The sequence below is a fragment of the Strigops habroptila genome, chromosome 6, assembly GCF_004027225.2.
Source record: "Strigops habroptila isolate Jane chromosome 6, bStrHab1.2.pri, whole genome shotgun sequence".
Lineage (NCBI taxonomy): Eukaryota > Metazoa > Chordata > Aves > Psittaciformes > Psittacidae > Strigops > Strigops habroptila.
In genome coordinates this window covers 40478128-40503695 of record NC_044282.2, presented here as the reverse complement: position 1 = coordinate 40503695, position 25568 = coordinate 40478128, and the positions used below count along the sequence as shown (strand labels likewise).

The following is a 25568-nucleotide window of genomic DNA, read 5'->3' as shown; positions in this document are numbered from 1 at the left end:
TTCATACCCAAATTGTATCAAAGAATTATGATAAATTAAAGAAGTGCAACATTATTATTCTTCTCACTAAACCATCTATGCTATGCCATGCCATATTTTATGAAATTTATATCTTTATACAAAGCAATAATGAAGATCAATGGAATGTCTTTCAGAGGAATTTAAATGAGAGGAGTTCTGAGACAATATAAACACACAGGCATTTATACGAGAAATTTATACAGAGCTAGATAAAAGGATACACTAGGACAACTAGTAAACCTATATCAAAAAAAAAAAAAAAAAGGGCAGCCAAAGACCCAGTCAAGTGCCAGGATTTTTTTCTTTCTATTTGTCTTTGTAAACCAAAATAAATAAATATTTGGCTTTTTTGCAAGTGTGGTGCTCAGCTGTCTTTCTATCCTACCAGTTAGTACTGTTAAACACAAACTTTTCCAAGTCATGTAATGTCAAAGGAAAATGGCTTCGTATAATGAATAGTATTTCATGCCCTATTTTCAAGAGGTAAGAGATGCCAGAAAAACGTTTTGAAACTTTTGCTAAGACACAGAATTTTTACTTGAGAGTTAGAAGAGTTGAAAGAAACAGCAGTCTAAAGACCAAAACCTAGGAAAAGTAAATTGCACAGGGCAATGGTTTTCAATCTTTCCGTAGCCAACACAAATTTGACAAAATATATCGCATCTCTATTCTCAGCGCACAGCCTTATCCTATGCAGGCGCTGCTATCTTCTCAAAGTCCTTTCCTTCCTTGAGAATAGTATAGGTATACTATATATATATGTGTGTGTGCATATGTGTATATGTATGTCTGTATATATACATATATATGTGCATATATCTACACGTGTGTACATATATGTGTGTTTATATATGTATATATGTGTATATACACACATGTGTGCGTATATACGTATATATATGTACATACACATATATACATATATACATATACATATATACACATATATACATATGTATATATACACATATACATACATATATACATATACAGGATATACACGCACATACACATATGTGTGTGTGTATATGTGTATATATGTATACATATACACACATATATATACACACACGTGTATACACATGTGTATATATATATACACACATACAGGTATACTGTAGCATACAGCCTACAAATGAAAAATGTTAGATAAAATGAAAAGAAAATGGTATGTTAAGAAAGTAGATTTTGTAGATGTCAAAGAAACATTACACCTCTCGATACACCAAAGCTCTTGGGCGTCTGTGGGGAGGTCCCTGCTGACTAGAAGCTAGCCAATGTTATGGCAATTTATATGAAGGGTGTGAGGGAAGACCCAAGGAACTACAGACCTTTTTTATTGTTGTTTGTTGTTTTTCTTTTTTTTTCTTAAAGGCTGTTGTACTGAGGAAACTATAAACTAAAATGAATGGAGTTTGGAGCTTTTAAATCAAGTGATGGCACATGTATGTGATCTTTATAATACAATCTTAGTGAACCATGTCACATTGAAAATATTCCTGGAAAAATTACAGAGAAAATTATACTGGGTACTACTGAAAGCCATTTAAATAATAATGCCACCATCAGGCACAGTCAACATGGGTTCACAAATGGAAAAAACCTTGTTTAACTTATTTGATATCCTTCTACAATAAGGTCACCCACCGAATGGATGAAGGGAAGGTGGTGAATGTAGTTGTTCTGGATTTTAGTAAGGCTTTTGATACCAGCCCTCACATCATCGATTCTCCAGGCCAAAGGGGAGGACCTTAAAAAAGCTAGGCGTGTCTGGCAGGTTAATAAATGGTTAGAATGGTGGTGCCATAGTCAGGGGTTTGGCTATTTAGAACATGGGGCTCCATTTGGGAGGCCAGGTCTACTGGAGGCTGGTGGAGCTGGTCTGACACAGAAGGGGGAAGAGCTGTTTTGGTAGGAGGCTTGCCAGGCTGGTCAGGAAAGCTTTAAACTAGATGTATTGGGGGAGGGGAGCATCGATCCATCCCAACATTCCTGGTCAGTTGCCAGCACCTGTAATAAGTGCTTGGAGCGATGTAGAGATGTTCCAGCTGCCCCAGCCATTGAGTCAGCTTCATTTGGAGCTCGGCTAAGGTGCCTCTATACAAACGCCCGTAGTATGGGGAACAAACAAGAGGAATTAGAGATGTGTGCAAGGCTACGGGAATATGATGTCATTGGTATCACAGAAACATGGTGGGATGGCTCCTATGACTGGAATGTCGGAATGGAAGGTTACAGGCTGTTTAGAAAAGACAGGCCAGGCAGACGGGGAGGGGGTGTTGCTATCTATGTCAGTGATAGGCTAGAGAGTATGGAACTCTGTCTGGGGACAGGTGATGAGGTAACAGAGTGTTTGTGAGTCAGGATCAAAGGGAAAACAGCAACAGGGGACATTACGGTGGGGATCTGTTACAGGCCGCCTGATCAAGAGGACTCTGTGGATGAAGCGCTCTACAGACAGATAGGAGCAGCCTCACGCTCGCAGGCCCTTGTCCTCATGGGGGACTTCAACTATCCTGACATCTGTTGGAGGGACGGTACGGCCCGGCACAAGCAATCCAGGAGGTTCCTCGATTGTGTGGAAGGCAACTTCCTCTTTCAAGCAATAGAGGGGCTGACGAGGAGAGGTGCCATGCTGGACCTTGTGCTCACCAACAGGGAGGGACTGGTTGGAAATGTAACGCTCCAGGGCAGCCTTGGCTCTAGTGATCACGAGATGGTTGAGTTTGAGATCCTCAGGACAGTGAGAAGAGCGTGCAGCAAGCTCACTGCCCTGGACTTCAAGAAAGCAGACTTTGGCCTCTTCAGGAACCTCCTTAGTAAGGTTTCATGGGATACAGTCCTAGAGGGCAGGGGGGCCCAAGACTGATGGTCGGTATTCAAGGATCACCTGCTACGCGCTCAAGAGTGTTGCATCCCGACTAGAAGAAAGTGCAGCAGGAGGGCCAGGAGACCTCCATGGATGGACAAGGAGCTGCTGAGGAAACTTAGAGGGAAAAAAGAAGCGTATAGAAGGTGGAAGCGAGGACAGGCGGCCTGGGAAGAATATAGGAGCATTGCCCGAGAAGCTAGGGACCAGGTTAGGAAAGCTAAGGCCCAGCTAGAATTAAGTTTGGCAAGGGATGTAAAAGATAACAGGAAAGGATTCTATAGATACGTAGCAAATAAAAGACAGACTAGGGACAATGTAGGCCCTCTCCAGAAGCTATCAGGAGAACTGGCTACCATGGATTTGGAGAAGGCTGAGGTTCTTAATGACTTCTTTGCCTCAGTCTTCATCAGCAAATGCTCTGACGACACAACCCAAGTCTTGGAAAGCAAATGCAGGGACTGTGAGAACGAAGACCTTAGGCCCACTGTAGGAGAGGATCAGGTTCCAGACCATCTTAAGAACCTGAACGTGCACAAGTCCGTGGGACCTGATGAAATCCATCCACGGGTCCTGAAGGAGCTGGCGAATGAAGTTGCTAAGCCACTGTCCACCATATTCGAAAAATCCTGGCAGTCAGGTGAAGTTCCCGATGACTGGAAGAAGGGTAATATAACCTCCATTTTCAAGAAGGGGAAGGTGGAAGACCCGGGGAACTACAGACCAGTCAGTCTCACCTCTGTGCCTGGCAAAATCTTGGAACAGTTTCTCCTGGAAAACATGCTAAGGCACATGAAAAACAACGAGGTGGTTGGTGACAGCCAACATGGCTTCACTAAGGGGAAATCCTGCCTGACCAATCTGGTGGCCTTCTATGATGGAGCCACGGAACTGATGGACAGCGGCAGAGCAGTTGACGTCATCTACCTGGACTTGTGCAAAGCGTTCGACACTGTCCCACACGACATCCTTGTCTCTAAATTGGAGAGACATCAATTTGATAGAAGGACCACTCGGTGGATAAAAAACTGGCTCGATGGCCGCACGCAAAGAGTTGTGGTAAATGGCTCCATGTCCAGTTGGAAACCTGTAACGAGTGGTGTCCCTCAGGGATCGGTGTTGGGACCGGTCCTGTTCAACATCTTTGTCGGCGACATGGACAGTGGGATTGAGTGCGCCCTCAGCAAGTTTGCCGACGACACCAAGCTGTGTGGTTCGGCTGATACGCTGGAGGGAAGGGATGCCATCCAGAGGGACCTTGACACGCTTGTGAGGTGGGCCGATGCCAACCTTATGAAGTTTAACCAAGCCAAGTGTAAGGTCCTACACCTGGGTCGGGGCAATCCCAGGCACTGCTACAGGCTGGGCAGAGAAGAGATTCAGAGCAGCCCTGCAGAAAAGGACTTGGGGGTGTTGGTTGACGAGAAGCTTAACATGAGCCGGCAGTGTGCACTCGCAGCCCAGAAAGCCAACCGTATCCTGGGCTGCATCAAAAGAAGCGTGACCAGCAGGTGGAAGGAGGTGATCCTGCCCCTCTACTCTGCTCTCGTGAGACCTCACTTGGAGTACTGTGTACAGTTCTGGTGTCCTCAACATAAAAAGGACATGGAACTGTTGGAGCGAGTCCAGAGGAGGGCCACGAGGATGATAAGAGGGCTGGAGCACCTCCCGTATGAAGACAGGCTGAGAAAGTTGGGGCTGTTCAGCCTGGAGAAGAGAAGGCTGCGTGGTGACCTCATAGCAGCCTTCCAGTATCTGAAGGGGGTCTACAAGGATGCTGGGGAGGGACTCTTCCTTAGGGACTGTAGAGGTAGGACAAGGGGTAATGGGTTCAAACTTAAACAGGGGAAGTTTAGATTAGATATAAGGAAGAAGTTCTTTACAGTGAGGGTGGTGAAGCACTGGAATGGGTTGCCCAGGGAGGTTGTGGATGCTCCATCCCTGGCGCTGTTCAAGGCCAGGTTGGACAGAGCCTTGAGCCACGTGGTTTAGGGCAAGGTGTCCCTGCCCATGGCAGGGGGGTTGGAACTAGATGATCTTAAGGTCCTTTCCAACCCTTACGATTCTATGATTCTATGATTCTATGATTCTACATACTTCTGGATAAGTTGTCTAACTGTGAGATGAGCAAGTTCACAGTGCACTGGGTGAAAAACTGGCTGAAGTGCAAACCTCACAGGGTTGTAGTGAATGGGGCTACATCTACCTGGTGACTGGTTACGAGCTGTGTTCCTTGGGGTTCAATTCTAGGGCCAGTTCTGTTCAATATATTTATCAACACTCATGATGCAGAAGTTGAAGGCACTATTACTAACTTCCCTGATTATACCAAACTGGGAAGTGCTGTTGCCTCTATCGATGGGTAAGATGCCCTGCAGAGGGATCTAGACGGGATGAAATTTAACAAGTCCAAATGGCAGATTCTGCACCTGGTACAGAGTAATGCTGGCAGAAGTATAAACTGGGAGAGGAGCGGCTGGAGAACAACTCTGCAGAAAGGGATCTGGGGTGCTGGTCAACAGCAGGCTCAATACAAAACAGCAGTGAGCCCTGGCAGCCAGGAGGACAAACTGCATCCTGAAGTGCGTTAAACACAACATCATTGCTATCTACAGCCTCCTGAGGAAGGGAAGTGGAGAGGGAGGTGCTGAGCTCTTCCACTGGTATCTAGTGGTAGGATACATGGGAATGGTTCAAAGCTGCAACAAGGGAGGTTTAGACTGGACATTAGGAAGCATTTCCTTACTGAGAGGGTGGTCAAACACTGAAAGAGGCTTCCTAGAGAGGCTGTTGATGTCCCAAGCCTGTCAGTGTTTAAGAGGCACTCAGGTGATGCCCTTAATAACATGCTTTAACTTTTGGTTAGCCCTGAATTGGTCAGGCAGTTGGACTAGATGATCGTTGTCGGTCCTTTCCAACTGAAATATTCTGTTCTATTCTAGTCTATTCTATTCTAAAAATCAAGGAAGTTAGAAAGGATTGCAAAGATGTAGTTATTTCCGCACTGACACTTCATATAAATCAGAGGATGTTTGCAGTAATGCATTAATTTGACTGTGTTCTAGCATTAAATACATTTGTAAAACTATCTCACTTCTCTATTACAAAGTTGCCAGGATGTATTTGTACATTTTTCATTAAATATAAATCCATGTAACTCTTATGTAGATTTATACTAAAAATGCTACATTTATTAAAAAAATATAAAAAATTGAAGTTTTCCATTTTGCTTTTTATACCCATAAGTATAGCGGTAACAGTATCAGTTTTCCCCTCCTTCTTAATTTGCATACCAATTTCCCTTTTTTTTTTTTTTTTTTAGTTTTCTCAAAGTATTTACAAGATAAACAACCCCATAATCTAAAAGGCCCTTTATCTCCATCAGTCAGAAGATGGATGAGTTTCCAAGAATATTCTCCAACATCATACAGCTGTAGTAGTGCCAGAAACCTGGGAAGCTATAGCATAACCTCTTCTTTCAGATTTCTAAGGAAGATACCTTTCTGGAGAATTTAAGAACTTGTAGCACAGAAAATCAAATTTAGGAAAGATTTTGGCAGTCCAGTGTGTATTACTGGACTGCAATTATCTATAACATGTACTGAAAGTATAGCATAAGCTGCAAATTCCATTACAGTGCTCATATTTGTATTCCTTAAAATAGAATTCAAAACAAACAAACCTGAATACTGAGTAACTATAAATTTCTTTTTTCTAACTTGGAATGGAGCCTTTCAGCTGATTATGTAGGCAGTCCACAGAAATATGCTGCTTACCATACCTATCATGTGATATCTTCAAGAGTGTAATTAGTGGGGAACTATTCTGATCTCTTAACGCTATTTGATCAAACACCAGAAGAACAGAATTATCATATTCCTGATTATACAATTCCAAGTACCTTAGGCTTTGATTCTTTAATTTCTTGTGTATCAGTATTTTATTAGAAAACACATTTCAATCAGTCAACAAAAAAAACTGTTGGAGTTTCAATTTTGTTGTTTTGGTGGTGGTGGGTTTTTTTGGTGCAAATATTACACAACAAAAATCTGAACATGCCACCATCTCTTCCTAAAAGAATCAGAATTATCACCATCCCACTGAAGTCAACAGCAATGTTGCTATCATTAACTGAAAAATCACACTTTGGATAGAGAATTAAAGGAGAAAAAAATTTGCATTTGCATCCATAGATACAGCAAGCAAGATAGGCCTGATTCAAATAGAAATGATAAACAGAACACAAATATGTGTTCAGTTCCCTGAACTTAAATATGTGTTAAAAATTTATGCAACAAATACGGCTTCATGATGGAACATATTGAGTAAATATAACTTTTTTTTTTTTTTAATTATGAAAACATTATCTAGACGGCGTCTATCTCTTGACTAAGCAGGCCATTTTTTTTTTCCCTGATCTATGCATTCCAAGCAAAGTGTATTTAGCCTGTATTTGTAAAAACCTTTAAGAACTGAGTTACAGACAGTTTCCACTACAGTTCAAGTCTCTACTATAACATACAACAATGTAAATCAAGCATTTCTCAAATTGACATTGTTTTTCAAAGATACTTCACAGGTCACAGAAATTTTCGTTGCTCAGGAATGTATTTGATATCAAAAGTGCCATATAACTATACAGTTTTCTTTTATGTTATTTTTAAGCAATGATATAGCAGGCATTACATCTACACTCCGGGACTTAGCCAGAAAATATAATTAGAAGCTTTAAGAAGTGACAAATGATGCCATTTTTAGACATGACATTTAAAATCCTTTTAAACAGAGGCATTCATCTAGAAATGGTACCTTTTGAATATCAAGGCAATGACAAAGTCAGGGTTTACTTTTATTCTCCAGTCACATTCTTTCCCAGGAGGATAAGGCTGTGGATAGTTAGGTGATAAAATAACTCCTGCTGGGCCTGTCAGGTTTCCTCCACATGCAGCTGTCACAATGTAAAAAGAAATAGGAAGATGGTCACATGTTAAATTCACAGGCACGTATTAGCTGCTAAATAGGAGTAAACTGACTTCTGCTTTTACCCACTTCCAGCTAGCAAACATTTTTGTATATTCCTTACAAAAAGTCAGGTCTGAGCATATCCAAAAGAAGCCTAAGAAAAGCTCTTCCTAAAGAAATAAAAATATGAAGTTAAATAGGAAGTCATAGAATCATAGAATAGTTAGGGTTGGAAAGGACCTTAAGATCCTGAATATTCTTACTGTTACTTAATCACATCTCTAGAAAGATGAAGTATTTCTTATGTACTAGAATTACTTTAAGAACGGGGAAAGCTCAATAGCAGGATTCTGGACGCAGGGTTTTTCTGACTGTAGATGTAACACAAAACAGTTTGATTCACTCAGTAAACGTATTACCCAAATAAAAAATCCAATACATTCCTTTAGTTACAATAAATTAAATATTACTTTGAAACAGATAAGGAATCCAACTTCCAAACACAATAATCACATAGAAGTCTAACTAGAAAGTACAGTAGCAAACACAGATTGCATTTATATTACCAAGTCACACAGACTGACAGGAACACATTTGCAGGCACAACAGTTGTTACTAAGGGCCATTTCTAGCCTGGTCCAATGGACTGAATGCTCACTAGTTGTTTGAGTATATCAGATGCACTCACAGAACACATCTTACAGTTTAGTTTCACTCAAAAGCTTCAAGAAAATTCAAAATAATGAACTAAAGTGAGAGCAAAAATATTTGCTTGGAAATGCTCCTAACCCAAATGAAGACATTAATGAAGACATTCCCCTTATGGTATTTATGAAAACAAGCTAACTTTGATTTTCCCCTCCATTACTTATTTGTTTATTTAAAAATATAGTATATTTATGTATCTGGAGAGTTTTGTGTCTGTAGTTTTGGTATTTTAGTAACTATTTTTGATCCAGGGTGCATTTTTTATTGTATTTTTTTGGTGGTGGTGGTGGTATGGGTTTTCTTTTTTTTTGGTTGGTTTTTTTGGTTTTTTGTTTGTTTGCTTTTGGTTTTGTTTTCTTTTTCTTTAATTTTTATTTCTATTTGGTTTCATACACAAATACTGGTTCCAGGAAATGTTTCACATGTTTTCGAAACAACGTGTGCTTATGTGTGCTGATGATTCAGCCTGTGATAACGATGATCAAACCTATGAAGTACAAATAGAGCAGAAAACACTAAACAATCAGGAATGGAAGTCACACAACCTTCAGAGTACTGAGCAGTACAGTTATTAAATGTAAATAATTTTTCATGTGTAAGTCAGCATACTGAAATAAGGACTTTATGAAAATTTTTAAAATACACATAATGGCTTTACAGAACCCTTACGGTTTCTATTATCATGTGTACAGTGTTTCTTTAATCTGCTTTTCATTTCAAAGCCTCCTTGAGTATATGGAAGAATAACAATATGAATATACTTTTTTCCCCCGCAAAAAGCTGTACTTTTCCTTTCTTTCTTTCTTTATTTCCTTCTTTCTTTTGTATTTAGTTTCCTGCTAGTTTTTGTTGTTTGGGGGGTTTCTTTGGGTTTTTCTGGGTTTTTTTATTAGACTGTGAAGAAATACAGAGTGATTATCACTGCTATTTACAAAAACAGTATGAATCTTCTAGACCATTAGACACCACATACATTTTATTTTTATTTTTATGTAAATATTTTGATTTCTGAATAATCTGAGTATGTTTAGTAAACAAATCCACACTGATATTTATATATTGCAGGCAAGGTATCCGGAAGACAATGCTGAGATTATATGTTGTTCTAATTCTGCTAGATGATATGGAGTTAGAGAAACTATCCTGCATTACCCTAAATCATTTCTAGTATTTTTGAGGTATCTGTAAACACTTCAGCGAAAGAGAGACTGAAGTTGTTTGGGGATTTGCTGTTTTGGAAAGAGCCACTTTAAAATGGCGTGTAGAAAGATACAGCATTATGTTTATTCCAGTGCTATTAAAATATACTGCATCTGGGTTTTAGGATCATAAAAATAAGTCTTCATTTAATTATAAATCAATAGGAAAAAAATCATAAAGATTAAAAAAAATTACTATACCTAGCACATAAATTTTCACAGATGTTGATTAATGTTATAAGAGCTACATTCATGACCTTAAAGCACATTTCAGCAAGATTTCTAAGCCTGTAATCATTAGTCTACTGACCCCAGAGAAACCTTTATGCCATATAGGACTATGGAACCAAGAATCAAAACTTGTTTCAAAGAAAGAACTGCTCCCACCCTCTCCTGCTGTTATGGAAATACATCTCGTCTTTCAACAGCATTGTCACTTGGACCCCATTCTCTGCATCTACCTTTCAAAACAAGCACCTTGCTTCAGAAAAAGATATCTTTAGCTTTCTAAGGATTGCACAGGATGGGTATTTAATGTATAAAAGAATACAGATTTTTTTCAGAATAAATACTGGATTGCAGTTTATGTAACTAAATTATTACACAGAAGACCAAGCCAACGAGACCATTTCAGCGAGAAATCTTTTTATCCAAATTACTGCTTCCATTTAATTATTTCTGTTAGACTTTGTTCATTTTAACCTTGTATGAAGTTTAAAGAATAGAGCAGAGTGAAAAAATGACATCCAAAAATAGTGTTAATCTTGAGAATGAGGCTATCAGTAACCGTAAGTATGAAATAACTGGGTTCTGCAAAGAGCATCGCTCCAGCAAGAGCATCATAAGCACACTAGTTGAATAAGAAATCTGATCTGTATTAATCTTTAAAAAAGACTAACATTTCATCTTATTACCTATGCATGTAGGAGGATCAGGTTGCCAAAAGAATCGGTTATTCAGTTGCACACATGTAATTTTAGCCTGTCCTTGAAGTTGATAGCCAGGGTCACATTGAAAGGTCGTAGTGTCTCCAGGCTCTCGGCTATCTCCGTATCTAGTACCATTCTGTGGTGTCCCAGGATCGTTACAAGTTGATGCAATAGAAGCTGTAAAGGAAGGTAAAACAAATCTTTAAGGTGTAGATACTAAGCATCCATAATTAAATGCACATTTTTACATGAGCATTCCAACCAGAGGCAATATTATTTACTCATCAGTTAATACAGGAAGGCATTTTGTCTCTTTATTTTTACGAGAATCTGTCCACTGAGATACACTGTGATTATATTGGCTTCCTGCCAGTTTCCTTAGTACAAAATATGGCCTGAGAGCAAACAAGCACAAGCTTTTCTTTCTTTTCGTCCAGTTAATGCATCAAAAGAGCTAGTAGCTCCTTTTCTCACTTTAATGTTCTGATTATCAACACAAATTTCTCCATGCACTTTGATGCTTTTTTGCACAATAGACTAAGTATCATAATATAAATAACATTGGTTTATAGTCTTAATATCCTGCAGCATGCAAATGCTATGTTTACTTAGCTGGCTGAATCAAACTGCAGTTTTATGTAGCCTTGAAGTTCCCATATCAGGGGCAAGCAACAACTTTCTTAGGATTCATTCAAAATGAATCAAAGCAAAACATCTCGCCTATGTTCAGTCTCCTGAGTTTAGATATGGATTTTGCTTTGTGAAAAAATAAATTAGCAAAACAATAAATTAATTATAAAAGCAATGTTAAACTGAGCAGAACAACCAATATGGTATGATTTAAAGCAAATAATCATCCAGAAAGTGGATACACAAATGTATATCCACTATGGATTTGTGGAATATGCCAGGTCTTTTACACTGGCTTTACGTATTCAACACCCTGAGCTTCATTAAGCATTGCAGTCTTCCCAAGGAAAGAATGTATTTGGAGCAGTATGCACCACTTCAAGTACTTGGGTTTTAGGATAGTGTTACAAATTACAGGCCAAAAAAGCCTAAGAACACAAAGTAATATTTCTTTATGCTTGATAATCACTTTCTGTTGTTTTAAATAGAGAGGCACAGACTCTTTCGTATCTCCTATAAATGATGCGTATTAGTGATAACAGTCCATCCTCCCTTGTCTATTTTCTGGGGATGGGGTGGGTTTTGGTTTTTTCATTTTTTTCTGTTTCAATCCCAGGAAACATTAATATTTTATTAAAATGATTTTGCTAGCTCATTTCAAACAGTGCAACCCAAAGGCTTTCATAAGATAGAACTCCACCACTATCACCACTATGCAACCTTTGTGACCATAATGTGCAGGTAACCCATTTCTGTATTAACAACTGCATCTACTCCTTCTGTCCACACCAAAAGAGTATACCACTATAAGAAACAGCAAGAACAACTAAACATTTGGAAAACTGAAACAATTACCAATTTGTACAACTGGAAAACTTTTTTTTCTGTGTTGTAACTTTTCAAGAGACAGGGTGAAAAAAAAAAAAGCAAAATGAGAAACAAACATTTCATATTGGTGAAATGGTTTTCTGTAAGATTTAGTAAATAGGTGGTCACAGACAAATCACAGAAACTGTAAAAGATCTGTGTATCAATTTATGAGTTCTGATAATTAACACACTACAAGGAGCTTTAACATTTCATTATTTAGAATTTTTTGACCATGTTTCCATTCCAAAATAGTGTCTCATACCTTGGGATGATTCCTATTTCTAAATGAAGCTAAAGATATGGCAGGGTTTTTAGAAGTGGTGGACTTTTTTCCACTGGAATTTGTAAGCATCAATCCCAGAGTTAAAGTAGTGCTGTCACTACTGGTAAGTACTGTGTAAATATTCCCCAGGCACCACTCTAACAATTTACGTGACATCCCATATTAGTGCAGTTTACTAAATGTATACTTGGCCACCAGGGAAGGAAAATATGGTCATGACCTCAGAGAAGTTATTTCTCAGTAACAGCTCTAAAAAACGGATCACTATAGTGCATATCTGTTAAGGAATCATAATTCTTGCAAGTAAATAAACATAAACCCATCTCTGCCATTAATCAGTATCTTTTTTTTTCCAAAAAAATCTCTGAATATCTACATTTTCCCCTTAAAAGGTTATGCAATATAATATCTCAGCAAACAACTTTTTTTTTTCAATTTTGACTGTGTCAAGTATGCACCAATTATGAAGGACTGATGCCTTTTAATATTCATTTCACTGTTAATCTCCATTTCTTATAATATAAAGTTCTAAATTTTAAAAACAATCACAGATGTTTAATAAGCACCAAAATATTCCTTACGCTTTCGTTCTTGCAGCCTCAGAAGTTATTTTACGTATTTGAAACTAACAACCCTTTTATCATGCCAAATACATTTGATCCTAATTAAACAAAACACCAGCCATTTAAGCACTGATGTGTCATCTAGTGAAGTGAACATTTAGACAGACTGTCAACTTTTCAACTTGTCTCCTTTCCAAGTTGTTTTACTTCTCAAGATTCCCAAAAGGTTCTGTAACTGCATGAAAATTACGAGTCTACTACTGCTTCATTTGGTACTGTGCAAGTACCTAAAGGGTATAGAGGTTATATGTATTCATAACTAATCCAGACATTAAAAATCGCCAGTTCTTCTGTCATCAGTCTTCTTTTATAACAGGCTCATTTCTTCTCAGCTCCTAGACTAATATATAGACATGCAATTAATATCTAGCTTACACACGAGAGGCCATGTTCATGCTGTGATGTAACACTGCCATATACAATTTTCAATAAACTCCTGATGAATCCAGAAACTTGAAGCTGAACACAATTACAACATATATGCTATAAAGCAGGGAAAATAGTAACTACATTTTAGACTCGTGGATGCTAAATCTAACCAAATTTCATACTCAGACTTCTTAGAAATTACTGAGAAAAACTAGGTGTCTAAAATGGCATGGCCAGGAGACAGGATATGAATTCCATTAAGCTGGAAAAGAATTAAATCGCTGCTTCTCAGTTCTTACATGTATGTTCAAAGCAGTAAACCGCATGAGAGCCAGTGGGTTATAGAGTAACACTCTGTACAGATTTCCCATCTCTTACTGTCTCCTCTGCTTCTGTGTACAAAAAACGGAACTAGAGGTAGGTGCCAGAAGAATGGGCATCTGGCAAAACCACGGATTGCTAGGGAGTTCCACACCTCCACATGTTGGCAGCCACTGTGTTAAGGCTCTTTGTTTTTAATTTAATAATCTTCCAGAATCCCATTTTAGACCTTAGTTTGGATTTGGGCTCTGAAATAAATTTTAAAAATGAATTTAAAACTTCAGTGAAAATCTGAAGGAGGCTGTTTCTGAGAATATGAAACCCTACATATTTGTGTGTCAGTAGCCTTGTGAGCAATATGCTAGATTTGTGCCTGATTTATACTTCACCTGAAAGACACTTCGTTAACTGTTTGTTTAGCTTGTAATGTATTGTAGCTCAAGAAAAAAACAAAACAAAACAAAAAATCACCTTCATCAACATTTTTTCACTATATCTGTGGTAAATAATCATCTATGCCATTTGCTATAGTGTTGTGTTGAAACACTAGTTTTTTCTAGTGGTTATAAAAATAATAAAGACTTTTCTGGAGCTAAGCTTGTAAATCGTAAATTGCAGATAATGCACAAGCTTCCCCTGTTTAGAGCACTATCCTTGCATAATAGGTCTGAGAAGGATTTTGGCATATCAAAGTATATTAGCATCAACCACATATTTAAACGTATTGTCCAAGAATGTAAAGAAAAAAAGAAACTCAAATGTTAATGCAATCCCTCTGATTAAGTCTGAAGTACAAAAGCTGTTAAGTTTAGAGATAACCATCAAAGTAACCTACAAGCTTCATTTCTGCTTAGTTCCACAGGAACCAAATGAAGAACAGCTACCCTCTATAAGGCTGAGGATGACTTGCCCAGGCCATGGATTACATGATGGATAGCAATGCTAAGACAGTTTCATGAAACTGTTATTGTGAACATGCAATGCAAAAGTTATAGCATCACAGAAAGCAAGAGACTGAAATGTGAAATTATTAGGTTATGGACTTTAAAACGGAATCTTGAATTCTTGTGTCTTGTGTCCTTTTATTTATTTTAACAAGGGATATCTTAATGGATTTCATTTTTGAACTCAAAATTTAGTTAGTAAAGCAGGTATGTGATTATGTATGTGTAAATTTCTTTTAAAATATATTTTTGTGCTAACCTCTTTTTCTTTATAATTTAATTGTGAATCAAACTGGAATAATTGCATGACAAATCCTAGCAACAAAGATTCTGTCATGGAAATGCTTATACCTCTTAAATGCAGTAGCTCCGGCCATTAAGTGATTAAAAGATACCTCAGCAATAAAAGAACAATTTACAAGACAACAGTACTCATCAGCTCAAGACAGGTGACAGTTACTGTAAGAATCACTGTAGACAAACAAATGATCAAATGGAATTACAAAACTGGACAGAAGCAGGCATCCTTGCTTAAACAGAATTGTCAGATTAAGCCCAGTGTTATTAGGAACTATCAGAACTGCTGATGCTTAAGCTCTTGTCAGAGAAAGTAAGATAACAGATGTGTCACATTAGACAATAATTTCCAAATGATTATTCTAATAAACTGCTCGCTATAAGTTTTTTATTTCTATTATCATAATTGATGACTTGTGTTGCTAAGATATAGTCAGGTATCTTTACTCGTCATTGCTTATATCTGCACTTAATTCAAAAGATCTTAAAAACATTGGGAGAGCAAGCAAGCAACAGAAAAAGAAAAATTGGATTAAACCAACTACGCAAGTGCCTTTATTTCATATCTTCGCTTTTAATAAAATGAATGTCTTAAGTTCTTCTAGTAAGACAGAAATATTAAAAGAAATAGAGGAAAAAAAAATCTGCTTCTTTATTAACATTTTCCTAGTTGCAATATTACCTTCCTATTCACGTGAAAGCAGAGATAGGCATATTGTTAATTAAAGTGTATTCTAACTGAATACTATGACTAAGAGAAATGAACAATGCCACAGAAGCAGAGGTAGGCATAGAAAATGCCCACAGATGGGTCTGACTCTGGAAAAGCCAGACATTTCCAAAAATGTTTTTTTCTATTATAAGAAGAGTGCGAATAATCCTTTGATGTATTATAGCCTTGAGGAGCAAAATCTATGAAACCAGCTGAGAAACTATGAATGCATCATTTAGTTTAAAAAAACAGGGTACAGTTCTCAAGTTACAACAGCTGAGAATTTAGTTCAAGAAAAAAGGTTAGACTTTAAAGGCAGAACTGCTCCTAGGTATTGTTAAAACAAGGCTGAGTCTGTAAGAATGATAATATGACTAGCAACTGCCAGTGCTGTTCCTATCATCTGCCACTTCCATTGGTTTTGTTAAATACCAAGTAAACAATTTATATAGCTAGGTATAAACAAGCTCTCAATAAAATAAGCTTCAGGTCAATAAAAGCAATGGACCATAGACTAGCATGGAATCCAAGTACTTTCAGAAGCCTAGAGTAGCTGAAGATTAACATTCAGGGCAAGACTGATCTACTTCAAAATGGCTAGTCTCATTCAGGACGTCTTACAATATCTAAGGTATCTCCACAGGTCTGGAAGATATGACCAAGGACTTACGGATGTGTAACCTGGAGTAGCAGACAGAGACTAGCTAGGTGTCGTGGTTTGAGCCCAGCCGGTAACTCAGAACCACACAGCCGCTCACTCACTCCCTCCCTTCTTCCTCCCCCCGCTCCCGGAGGGATGGGGAGGAGAATCGGAAGAATGTAACTCCCACGGGTTGAGATAAGAGCAGTCCCGCAACTAAGGTACAATACAAACCACTACTGCTACCACCAATGATAATAATGATTATTGAAATAACAAGGGGAGAGGATACAATTGCTCACCACTCGCCGACCGATACCCAGCCCAACCCGAGCAGTGATCTGGGTCTTCCGGGTAACTCCCCCCGGTTTATATACTGGGCATGATGTGCTGTGGTATGGAATATCCCTTTGGCTAGTTTGGGTCAGGTGTCCTGTCTCTGCTTCCTCCCGGCTTCCCCTCCTCCCTGGCAAAGCATGAGACTGAGAAAGTCCTTGGTTGGAATAAACATTACTTAGCAACAACTAAAAACATCAGTGTTATCAGCGTTGTTCCCAGGCTGAAAGTTAAAAAACACAGCACTGCACCAGCTACTAAGAAGGAGAAAAATGACTGCTATAGCTGAACCCAGGACACTAGGATACCTTATGGCATCTCAAAGGGAACTTAATACCTGTGAAAAGACAAGTAGGATACATTTCACCTGCCCTGAGACATCCAGAAGTTTGAAATTTAGTGTATGTTAGTATATCCGGACCTATAGCTGAAAAAAAGGGCCATTTCAGAGGGAAATTTATATCCCATTTACCTTAGACATGTAAGGCAGAACTAAGCTAGGTTAGAAAGCTTCTTTTTGGTGGTTAACTTAGGCAGGAAGTTTTTGATGCCACTAACTTTGTTTCTTTGGAATAAAGAAGCAAATTACCAAATTCGCCTATACCCTTCTTGTGTTTGCTTTTTGTATCATGACCAGAAAGAGTTGGTTGACATCCCTGGTTTGTAATATATAGTTTAAATGTATTTAACCCCCACAGTAAAGGTCAGTTTTGTACAGTGAACTCCATTTCTTGTCCTTTTATGCACGATTAAATGGTAATTAAGTTTTAATGAAAAGCATTAGACTGATTACAATTAATATAATCACTCTTGTCAGTTCGTGTCCTCATGCTCTACATGCTGAGCTGAGTGGGCAAGACAAGGCACTTTTAATAGTGTTCAAACATTTTTTTAAGCTTCAGCCACTTACATTCTTCCATTAAAAATTCCTTTAATTACATTTACAATCAACAGTAAGTAATTTATAGGTGGTATTTTCTGATCTACTTCATACCATCCTTTCACAATGCCTCCTTTTTTGGCAGATGCAGTATTACATTTTAGAGTGCAAAGTATAGAAAGTAATCAGCACATTCACAGCACAGTGAAACAAATTCTCCAGCAGAAGGTTTGCTTTTTAATGCTTTGTCTTTAAACTGTTCATTTGACTATATATTCTCAGATCTATATCCTTTGTACGATCCCACAAATTGACGTTCATTGACACTCATCCCAATTGCATAATCCAAACCAGAAGTTGCTTGTAAGTATAAGAGGTCCAGAATATTGAAGGTTTTCTAATCCTGTGCAATTCTGTACCTGGAGTTTACTTCTTGGATTGTAATTAATATTAAAATAAAATGCACTCAATAAATGCAACACTTGAAAATACTTCAAGTGACACAAAGACACAAAACTTAACTAGTTACCTTCACAGAATTTGTAATAAATATCCACATCTTCTGCAATAACCAGAAAAAGTTTAAGCAACTTAAGTTCATTGAGTTACTACTAAAGTAGTGAATTTCCAATACTCTGTGCAGCTTTGCTATAAACTGGCCTACAGGTTGAACACCTAATGAATACTAAAGCACTGCAGAGATCCTCACTTAGCCATCGGTTAATTAGTTTAAACCCTTTACAGATCAAGGCCATAGTGGTCTGCCTATTACCTCAAGGAGACTAAATAAACTAAGGTCTGATTTTTAGATTAAGTAATTAAAAATTTACTTTAACATATTCCTTAAATTATATATTTTACTTCTTACAATTAAAAAAATTAATAGAACATTCCACTTGTCAAGCAGGATGAATGAAACTTTTAGTATAATTTTCCCTTTACTTGAGCATTCAGTTCTTCACCACTAAATCCAATTAATTCCAGTAAGACACACTCTGAAACTGCTAGCATGATCACTGAATGCATCCACCAGATACTTCACTAAGATGGCAAAATCAGTTCTTCACCCCCAAGGCATTAAATTATCTCCAACTTACTACAAGTATCACTGAAGGTCAAAGAATATAATGTCAAATCTGTTTAAATACTTTCCTCCTTTCAAATTTCGTGCATAAACTTATAAGTATTTCCATAAAATACAACATACAATATGTTTACAACAGAGTAAAAAAACCCCTTCATTTCCACAAATGTAAAATTTAACTTCTTTCAACAACATGGAAAGCAGCATACTGGTCACAAATTTTAGACACATTTATTTTGTTCTGTGTCTTTGATCCATTTTGCATTCTTTTACCTAGGTATCTTAGGGCTGATATAAAAGCCTGTGGTTTGGGGGTAGAGCATTCAGAAATATCAAGCAAAATGAAGTAAATGGATAAATGTAAAAGACTTTAGAGACCAGGAAATGCCCAAAGTATATTTCCTCATGCAAATAATAACGAGAGAAAACTTATCTGTGCCCTTTGCATCTGAATGACAGCACCTACAGAGGTTTTAAATAATACACCTACTCTTACACATTTTATTAATTCATAATTTTCCTATGTTCCTGAAAAGAAATCTCTATATGCAAGGATGCAGCGACTGAGAAAAGACGATATAGTCTCCCTGCAGTCCTACCCTCTGTCTAACACTTCATCATAGTATCATAGAAAAATTTCCACATAGTTAATGTTATGGTATTGATCACTTCTACAGTATTGATAACAATATTCTTTCACTTTAGACCTGAAGATGAATTTGATCCATTTAATAACAAATTTTAAAATGTATTTCAATATGGTAAAATGTATTTTATTTTTCAGTTTAATCATGTACACAAACAGTTGTTAAGGTCATAAAAATGATGCATGATGCAACCAATCTTGTGAGAAAAAAACCTCAAGCAACACAATGTATAAACACAAAATAATATATTGTTGGTTAGCACTGGTGGGAACATTTAAAACTATCAGTGCAGCAGAAAACTTATGTATGTACAAATACATTTCGACTTGTTAAATAATGCTAACTAGACAACGCTAGGCACATGGCTGCTGTGCAAAACAAGGAATAAGAAAACTTAAACTTCAAAGAAAATACAAAACTTCTCCCTAGTTGAAGCTATTTGCATAAATATATGATTAAAATTGTATAACCTATTTTTTAAGACTAAGTTATGAGGAACAGTTAATATATATAACATATATTAAGTGTATATTAATACTATATTTGAGATGAAAAATTATTTACATACTTGAAAATTGAATGGAGAAGCCTGATTTGCTGATGAAGAAATCACTGTCAAATTGTAATGTTAATGAGTTGAAAGTGCTGTGAATATCTTCTGGAAGGGCTGAGCCGCTCCATTCTTTCAGAAGGATGCTGCTATCAATAGGCCCATCCCATACCTTCAAGATGTCATGAGCGGCCTCAGTGTCAAAAACAATAAAATGTAGACTGCAAAGAGAAATTAAAAGCACTGTACATTACTCATTGAACACAATTTCACAAAACTCCAAGCAATCATTCCCAGACTGTACTTAGTTTTGGGATGCTGTTTAAGACTGAAAAAGGGCTGGTGGTTCTGCAGAGTTACTCATTTTTCCTGTTGTATGAGCTCATCTTGGAAGAGAAATGCTATTCTGCTCTTTAAATGCCTGAATTACAGAAAACACCATTGTGAGGCATACAGTACCTGTTCTATAAATTAACTTATCCCCTTAAATACCTATAATAAAATAAGAGCTCTGGGTTTGTATAGTTTGGAGAGCAGGAGGCTATATTCAAATGAGTGTACCAAAACCAGTGATCAACTTGAATTGCAATTTCAAAAAAACAGTTGCTACCTGATGGTAGCATACATAGCACAGGAAATTCTGTCAGCATGGCATTTTCTTTTCTATACAAACCAGAAAACGTATTATCCTACCTTTGCCTTATACCAAAATTCATAAAATATAAAATTATAATAGAATAATCTGTATTTATCTCAAGGTGAAATATTAGACTTAGAAAGGTGTTCAAGAATGCTGTGTTACTAGTTAAAATATGTACATTGACTTCAAGTTTACATTTTTAACACTGAAGAAATCTAATAGGTGAATATAAAAACTTTCTTTTTGTTTCAAACAGTTGTGTGTTGATATTTCTTCATTACATTTGTCATTAATTGGAAATCATCAATTTGAAAATTGTCATTCAAATGTAAATGATGTATTGAAATCATCTATGATGCAGTGAATTCATTATTTGGTTTAGAAATGGGATTCCTAAAAATAAAAAAGTAAAGAAATGTCCCAATGAGTAACCAGTCATTTGCTTATATTGTTTTGCCTATTTGATTTTTAAAAAGTAATAATTTTCTTTTAAGCAATCAGTTAAAACTATTGTCCCAATAAATGAACAATGAAAAACACCTTACTATTTGCTCAAAACAAATAAATAGCTACTATTCTGAAGTAACACGTTTACTGGAAATCATATACTTCTATCCAGTAGATAGAAGTATCTACCCTATCCTGTACTCCTTTATAGGAATATAAAACTAATCTCTGTTGCATAACATCAGGCATATTAGTATGAATAGATTATTTTTAAATGTCAGAAATTCAGATTCTCTCTCTCGATTAGAAGTTAAATGTTTTTGTTACATTCTTGCTTTCACAGCAACTTCCTCTTAGGAGTGGACAGATCATCTTGAATATTGAATAGAATTTGCCATTTCAAGGTTTTTGAATCTTTATGTTACTACAGCAAAACTGAGCTCAAAGAGTCTTTAAATATTGGTATTCCTTCCACTTGAGTGATTTAGCTATACATCAACAGCAAAGTATGATAGTCTTTCTTGTCACTATGCCAAACTGATGAGGAAAAACTATTTTAAAAGGTCTTCTTGTACTACTAATTTCCTTCTGCCTGAGTTCTGGAATCCTTCCATCATCTTTCCATAAATCACTTTAGAAATAAAAGCTCTAGATTCCATCATTGTCCTTGACATGTACCTTTATTTCATGCATTAATCACCAGTTTTGTGTCCCTCATTTTCTGTATTCTTCTAATTTCTTCCCTTTTCTGTCATGTGCCCTATCCTATGTGGAGAAATCTTCCAGTCTTTTACCTATTAAGCATTCTCTCAGTCTTGTTCACACCTCTTATTAAAGTCTCTTATTCTTTCTCAAATTTGATTATTCTCAATGTCTTCTGAGAGGTTACTGGTCTCATTATTCAAATAATTATGGGGAAAAAGTCTGATACTTACATAATTCAAAATGTTAAATACATTAATGATATGACGGAAGAGAGCAGGAATGGAAAGTGAAAACCCTTCGGTGTTGAATATAAAGCTTTTTATCACCTCATCTTCTCTAAGGTTGCTGTTGCTTGTCAAATCTTCATCAGATCAGAGCATTCATGACAAAAATACAGTTCCTAATAGATACCCAACAAGGTCCAAGATGCCTGATGTCTGTGCACTCTTGGCAGAGAGTCAGGAACTTTATGGCTGCTTGAGGTAATGTATTTAAGAAATAGTGTTGAACAATTATATTTGATTTAAAACTAATTATCACATTGAATGTGACACTAAGATATAAAAGAATGGCATTACAGTGACTCAAGGGAAGAATTCTGAAACCACAGTTGACAGCTGTAATGGTTCTGGCTGAGATGGTATCAATTTTCCCCATAGCAGCCCCCCTAGTGCTGTGATTTGTATTGGTAGCTAGAAAGATGCTGGTAACACATCGGTGTTCTGGCTACAGCTGAGCAGTGTCCTGCTGAGGAGGGCAGTGATAGAGCAGCTTTGTGGGCACCTGGTGTCCAGCCAAGGTCAACCCACCAGCGTCCTTTTTAGTATGCAATGTGGGCTTCAAGACAGCAGTTTTGTATTAAGCACACAACAAGTGTAACAGTTTTTAAGTGTCAAGCTCCTGTGTGGGTCATGGAGTTTGCTGGCTGCACTGCTTATCTCTTTATTTTGCTGACCTTGGGAACACTTTAATACAAAAAATTTCTATTTGCTTTGCCCTCGAACTGATGGCCTCACTGTGCTGGGGGAGCTATCTTGTGGAGAGGATGAGGGAATACATCTTTTTCCTATCCATGACTGACGTGGACGTTTCTATTATGCAGGTTCCCGAGGTCCTTGTTCACCCTTTTGTGTGTTGTTTAATACTACTAATTGACACTGTTAGCATATTATGGGGTTTGTGGAATCTGATCTCATCCTGGTGTAAGAGAAGACAACTTTTGTGTAAGGCGATTGTGAAATGTGCCCTGAGGCAGCTGGTGTCTGGGTGGCAGGGTGCACAGAAGGATTTGGGCAGGTTCCTAGGGCAGTTACCATGTCCCAAAACCTGGGATTTTACACCTGAACAGACAAGCAACCCTGGCAAACCCTGGCCACCTGATAGAAGGGTGCCTTGCCTCCCCCAGTGAAAACCAGCAGCTTGTGTAGAAGAGTGTGCGAATATAAGGCATAGACTATAATTTATAAAATACTGAAGTCAACAATAAATATTGAAATTAAGCATGTACCTTATTGTCTTTCCTGGATCTGCTTCGATAACCCATGTGCAATGAAGATTGTTGTCATATGGTGCTGGGTAACCAGGGGACAAAATACGCCCTGATGTAGCAGCATGAATCCGACCACCACACTCAGCTACAAAATAAGGATTACATTTATTTTTAACAAGATCATAATATTTTTCACTTGCATTTTCTGTCCATTTCAAATCTGTCTTCTAAAAAGGTAACAGAATGACCTGATTTCTCTGAAGTAATACACATACCTACAAACCAGGACAGCTACAGGAGTTAAAAATGCACATATGATGTTCTCATTTCTACCTTGTTATAAAGCCATAAACCATACTTCTGTGATTACGTTATTTTACCAACAAGAATAGCTTGATATAAACTGAGACTACAAAAGCACAATTTTAGCATCAGCGAGAAAGCAAAAACACTTCAGAAATATCCCATCCAAGATGTTTGGCTCTTCTAAATAATACACTAAATGCTCAAATTCAGAATATACAGTGTTGGATTAAAATCGCCTTCTTTATAATAGTTCTACTGTTAAAATGCCTTAAACTTAATGCTTTCAGGTTTCTTCTATATAATTTTAATTATATCAAAAAGATGTTTGGTAATGCATAGTCATTTCCTTTATTATTTAAAAATTTAAATGCCATATGCCCACACAAAGAGTAAATCAGAAATCTATGATTTGAAAGTATGCAGCGTGGTTTAAAACACTTTTATTATCAATGCTATCTTAACTTTGCAGAGAGACCACTTGCAGTGCTAAGCATCTAGAATCATACGATTCTGACATTGCTTGTTTAGAGCATCATGCTGTTGTTTGGCCAGTATAAAGATGCACTCTGATGAAACTGGAACTGTGTTACAGACAAATGTCACTGAACCAAAAAGGATCAGAGGGTAGATTGAGATTGGATATTAGGAAGAAATTCTTTACTGTGAGGGTGGAACAGGCTGCCTTGAAGCTGTGGATGCCCCATCCCTGGAAGCGTTCAAGGCCAGGCTGGACAGGGCTTTGAGCAACCTGGTCTAGTGCCCCCCCCATGGCAGGGGGGTTGGAACTAGATGACCTTTAAGGTCACCTCCAAACCAAACCACTCTATGACTCTATAATCAGTAACTCTTCAGTTAAGTGATGTACCTGAATTCCTGCTTCATTTACAGTGATGCCTTACAAGTAGTAGTATTAAAAAATGCTACCATGGGGGACTCTTCAAGCACAGCTGTACAGCAAGGATAATGTAAGACAAAGATGATGAAAGAACCATGGCATTTTAACGGAATAATCTATCAGCAACACTCTTAACAAATAATAACTCTTATACATGGCACCAAGTTACTACTTATAACCAAATTGTTACCAGGAAGGATAATATCTGAAGAGGAAACAAGGTGACTGATTCACTTACTTATTCTGATGTTTTGACCACTCAAAACACTACATATTATTTATAGATCAACAGCAGAAAGCTGCTTTAGCAAGTAATTTCTTCAAATATGACTTTTGCCTAATATTTCACTTAATTTTTATTATACAAGTTCAGAATGAAATAGTCACTGTGATAGCTAACTACAGATGAAGAAATTACTGATACAGTACTGTATTTACCAAATAACTCAAGAAACCTAGTTTAGCCAAAATTATTTAAACTCAAACTAATTGACAGATAGAAGACATTTAGAAACAGAATACATGATAAAATTTGGGATGATGCATTATATAGTTCATATACATTAAAAAAAAATAAATTTCCATATTAGGAGCAGATCAAAAGTAAACTTTCCAAAGTAATTATAAGAAAAAAATCCAAAGTTTTTCATATGCATAGATGTTTTTCAATATGCACTGTAAAATCATCACCTCAAAGAATATACTGTATAAAGAATAAATATACTACAATTAATAAAGTGATAAAGTGATAAAGTTTGATTATATTAAAAAAAGTTCTATAATCTTCTAGAGAAGGAATTAAAATAATTCAATGGTTTTCTTCATTGAGGCTTAAGAAACATTAAGGAATATAAAGCATGTTCATTAAGGAACACAGAAAAATGAAAATTAATGTTAAGACCAATATACCAGTGTATGGCTCAAATGAGGTGTAGAATATATGCAATATGTTTATGTATGGGCTTGAAAGTTTTTTGTGAATGAAATGATTGTAAAGACAATGATGAATTTAATTGTGACTGGAGAGAACAGCAAATATCAAACAGTAATCTAAAACACAAGCAAAAAAGAATAGGTCTCCGCAAACAGGAGAGTATTAAGAAAATATGACTGAGAAAGTAAGTCATGTTTGGAAGTTCATGACAACTTAAGAAAAAGGAAGAAAAGAAAGCCTGCCAAATAAAAGTAGGAAGAGATAAAACTGTGACAGCA

At 36.9% G+C, this 25568-nt stretch overlaps 1 protein-coding gene across 4 annotated transcripts in view; it reads right to left on the bottom strand.

Annotated features, from left to right (window-relative positions):
- CSMD1 (CUB and Sushi multiple domains 1) overlaps positions 1-25568 on the bottom strand; it is a 1137242-nt gene that overhangs the window by 186190 nt on the left and 925484 nt on the right. For all 4 annotated transcript variants that reach the window (XM_030490098.1, XM_030490097.1, XM_030490096.1 and 1 more), the window contains 4 exons: positions 23174-23300; positions 19893-20095; positions 10674-10865; positions 7700-7838 (listed from right to left, as the gene is read on the bottom strand). In XM_030490098.1, coding sequence (XP_030345958.1) covers positions 7700-7838; positions 10674-10865; positions 19893-20095; positions 23174-23300 — 661 coding nt within the window. The remainder of the gene's footprint in view (positions 1-7699; positions 7839-10673; positions 10866-19892; positions 20096-23173; positions 23301-25568) is intronic.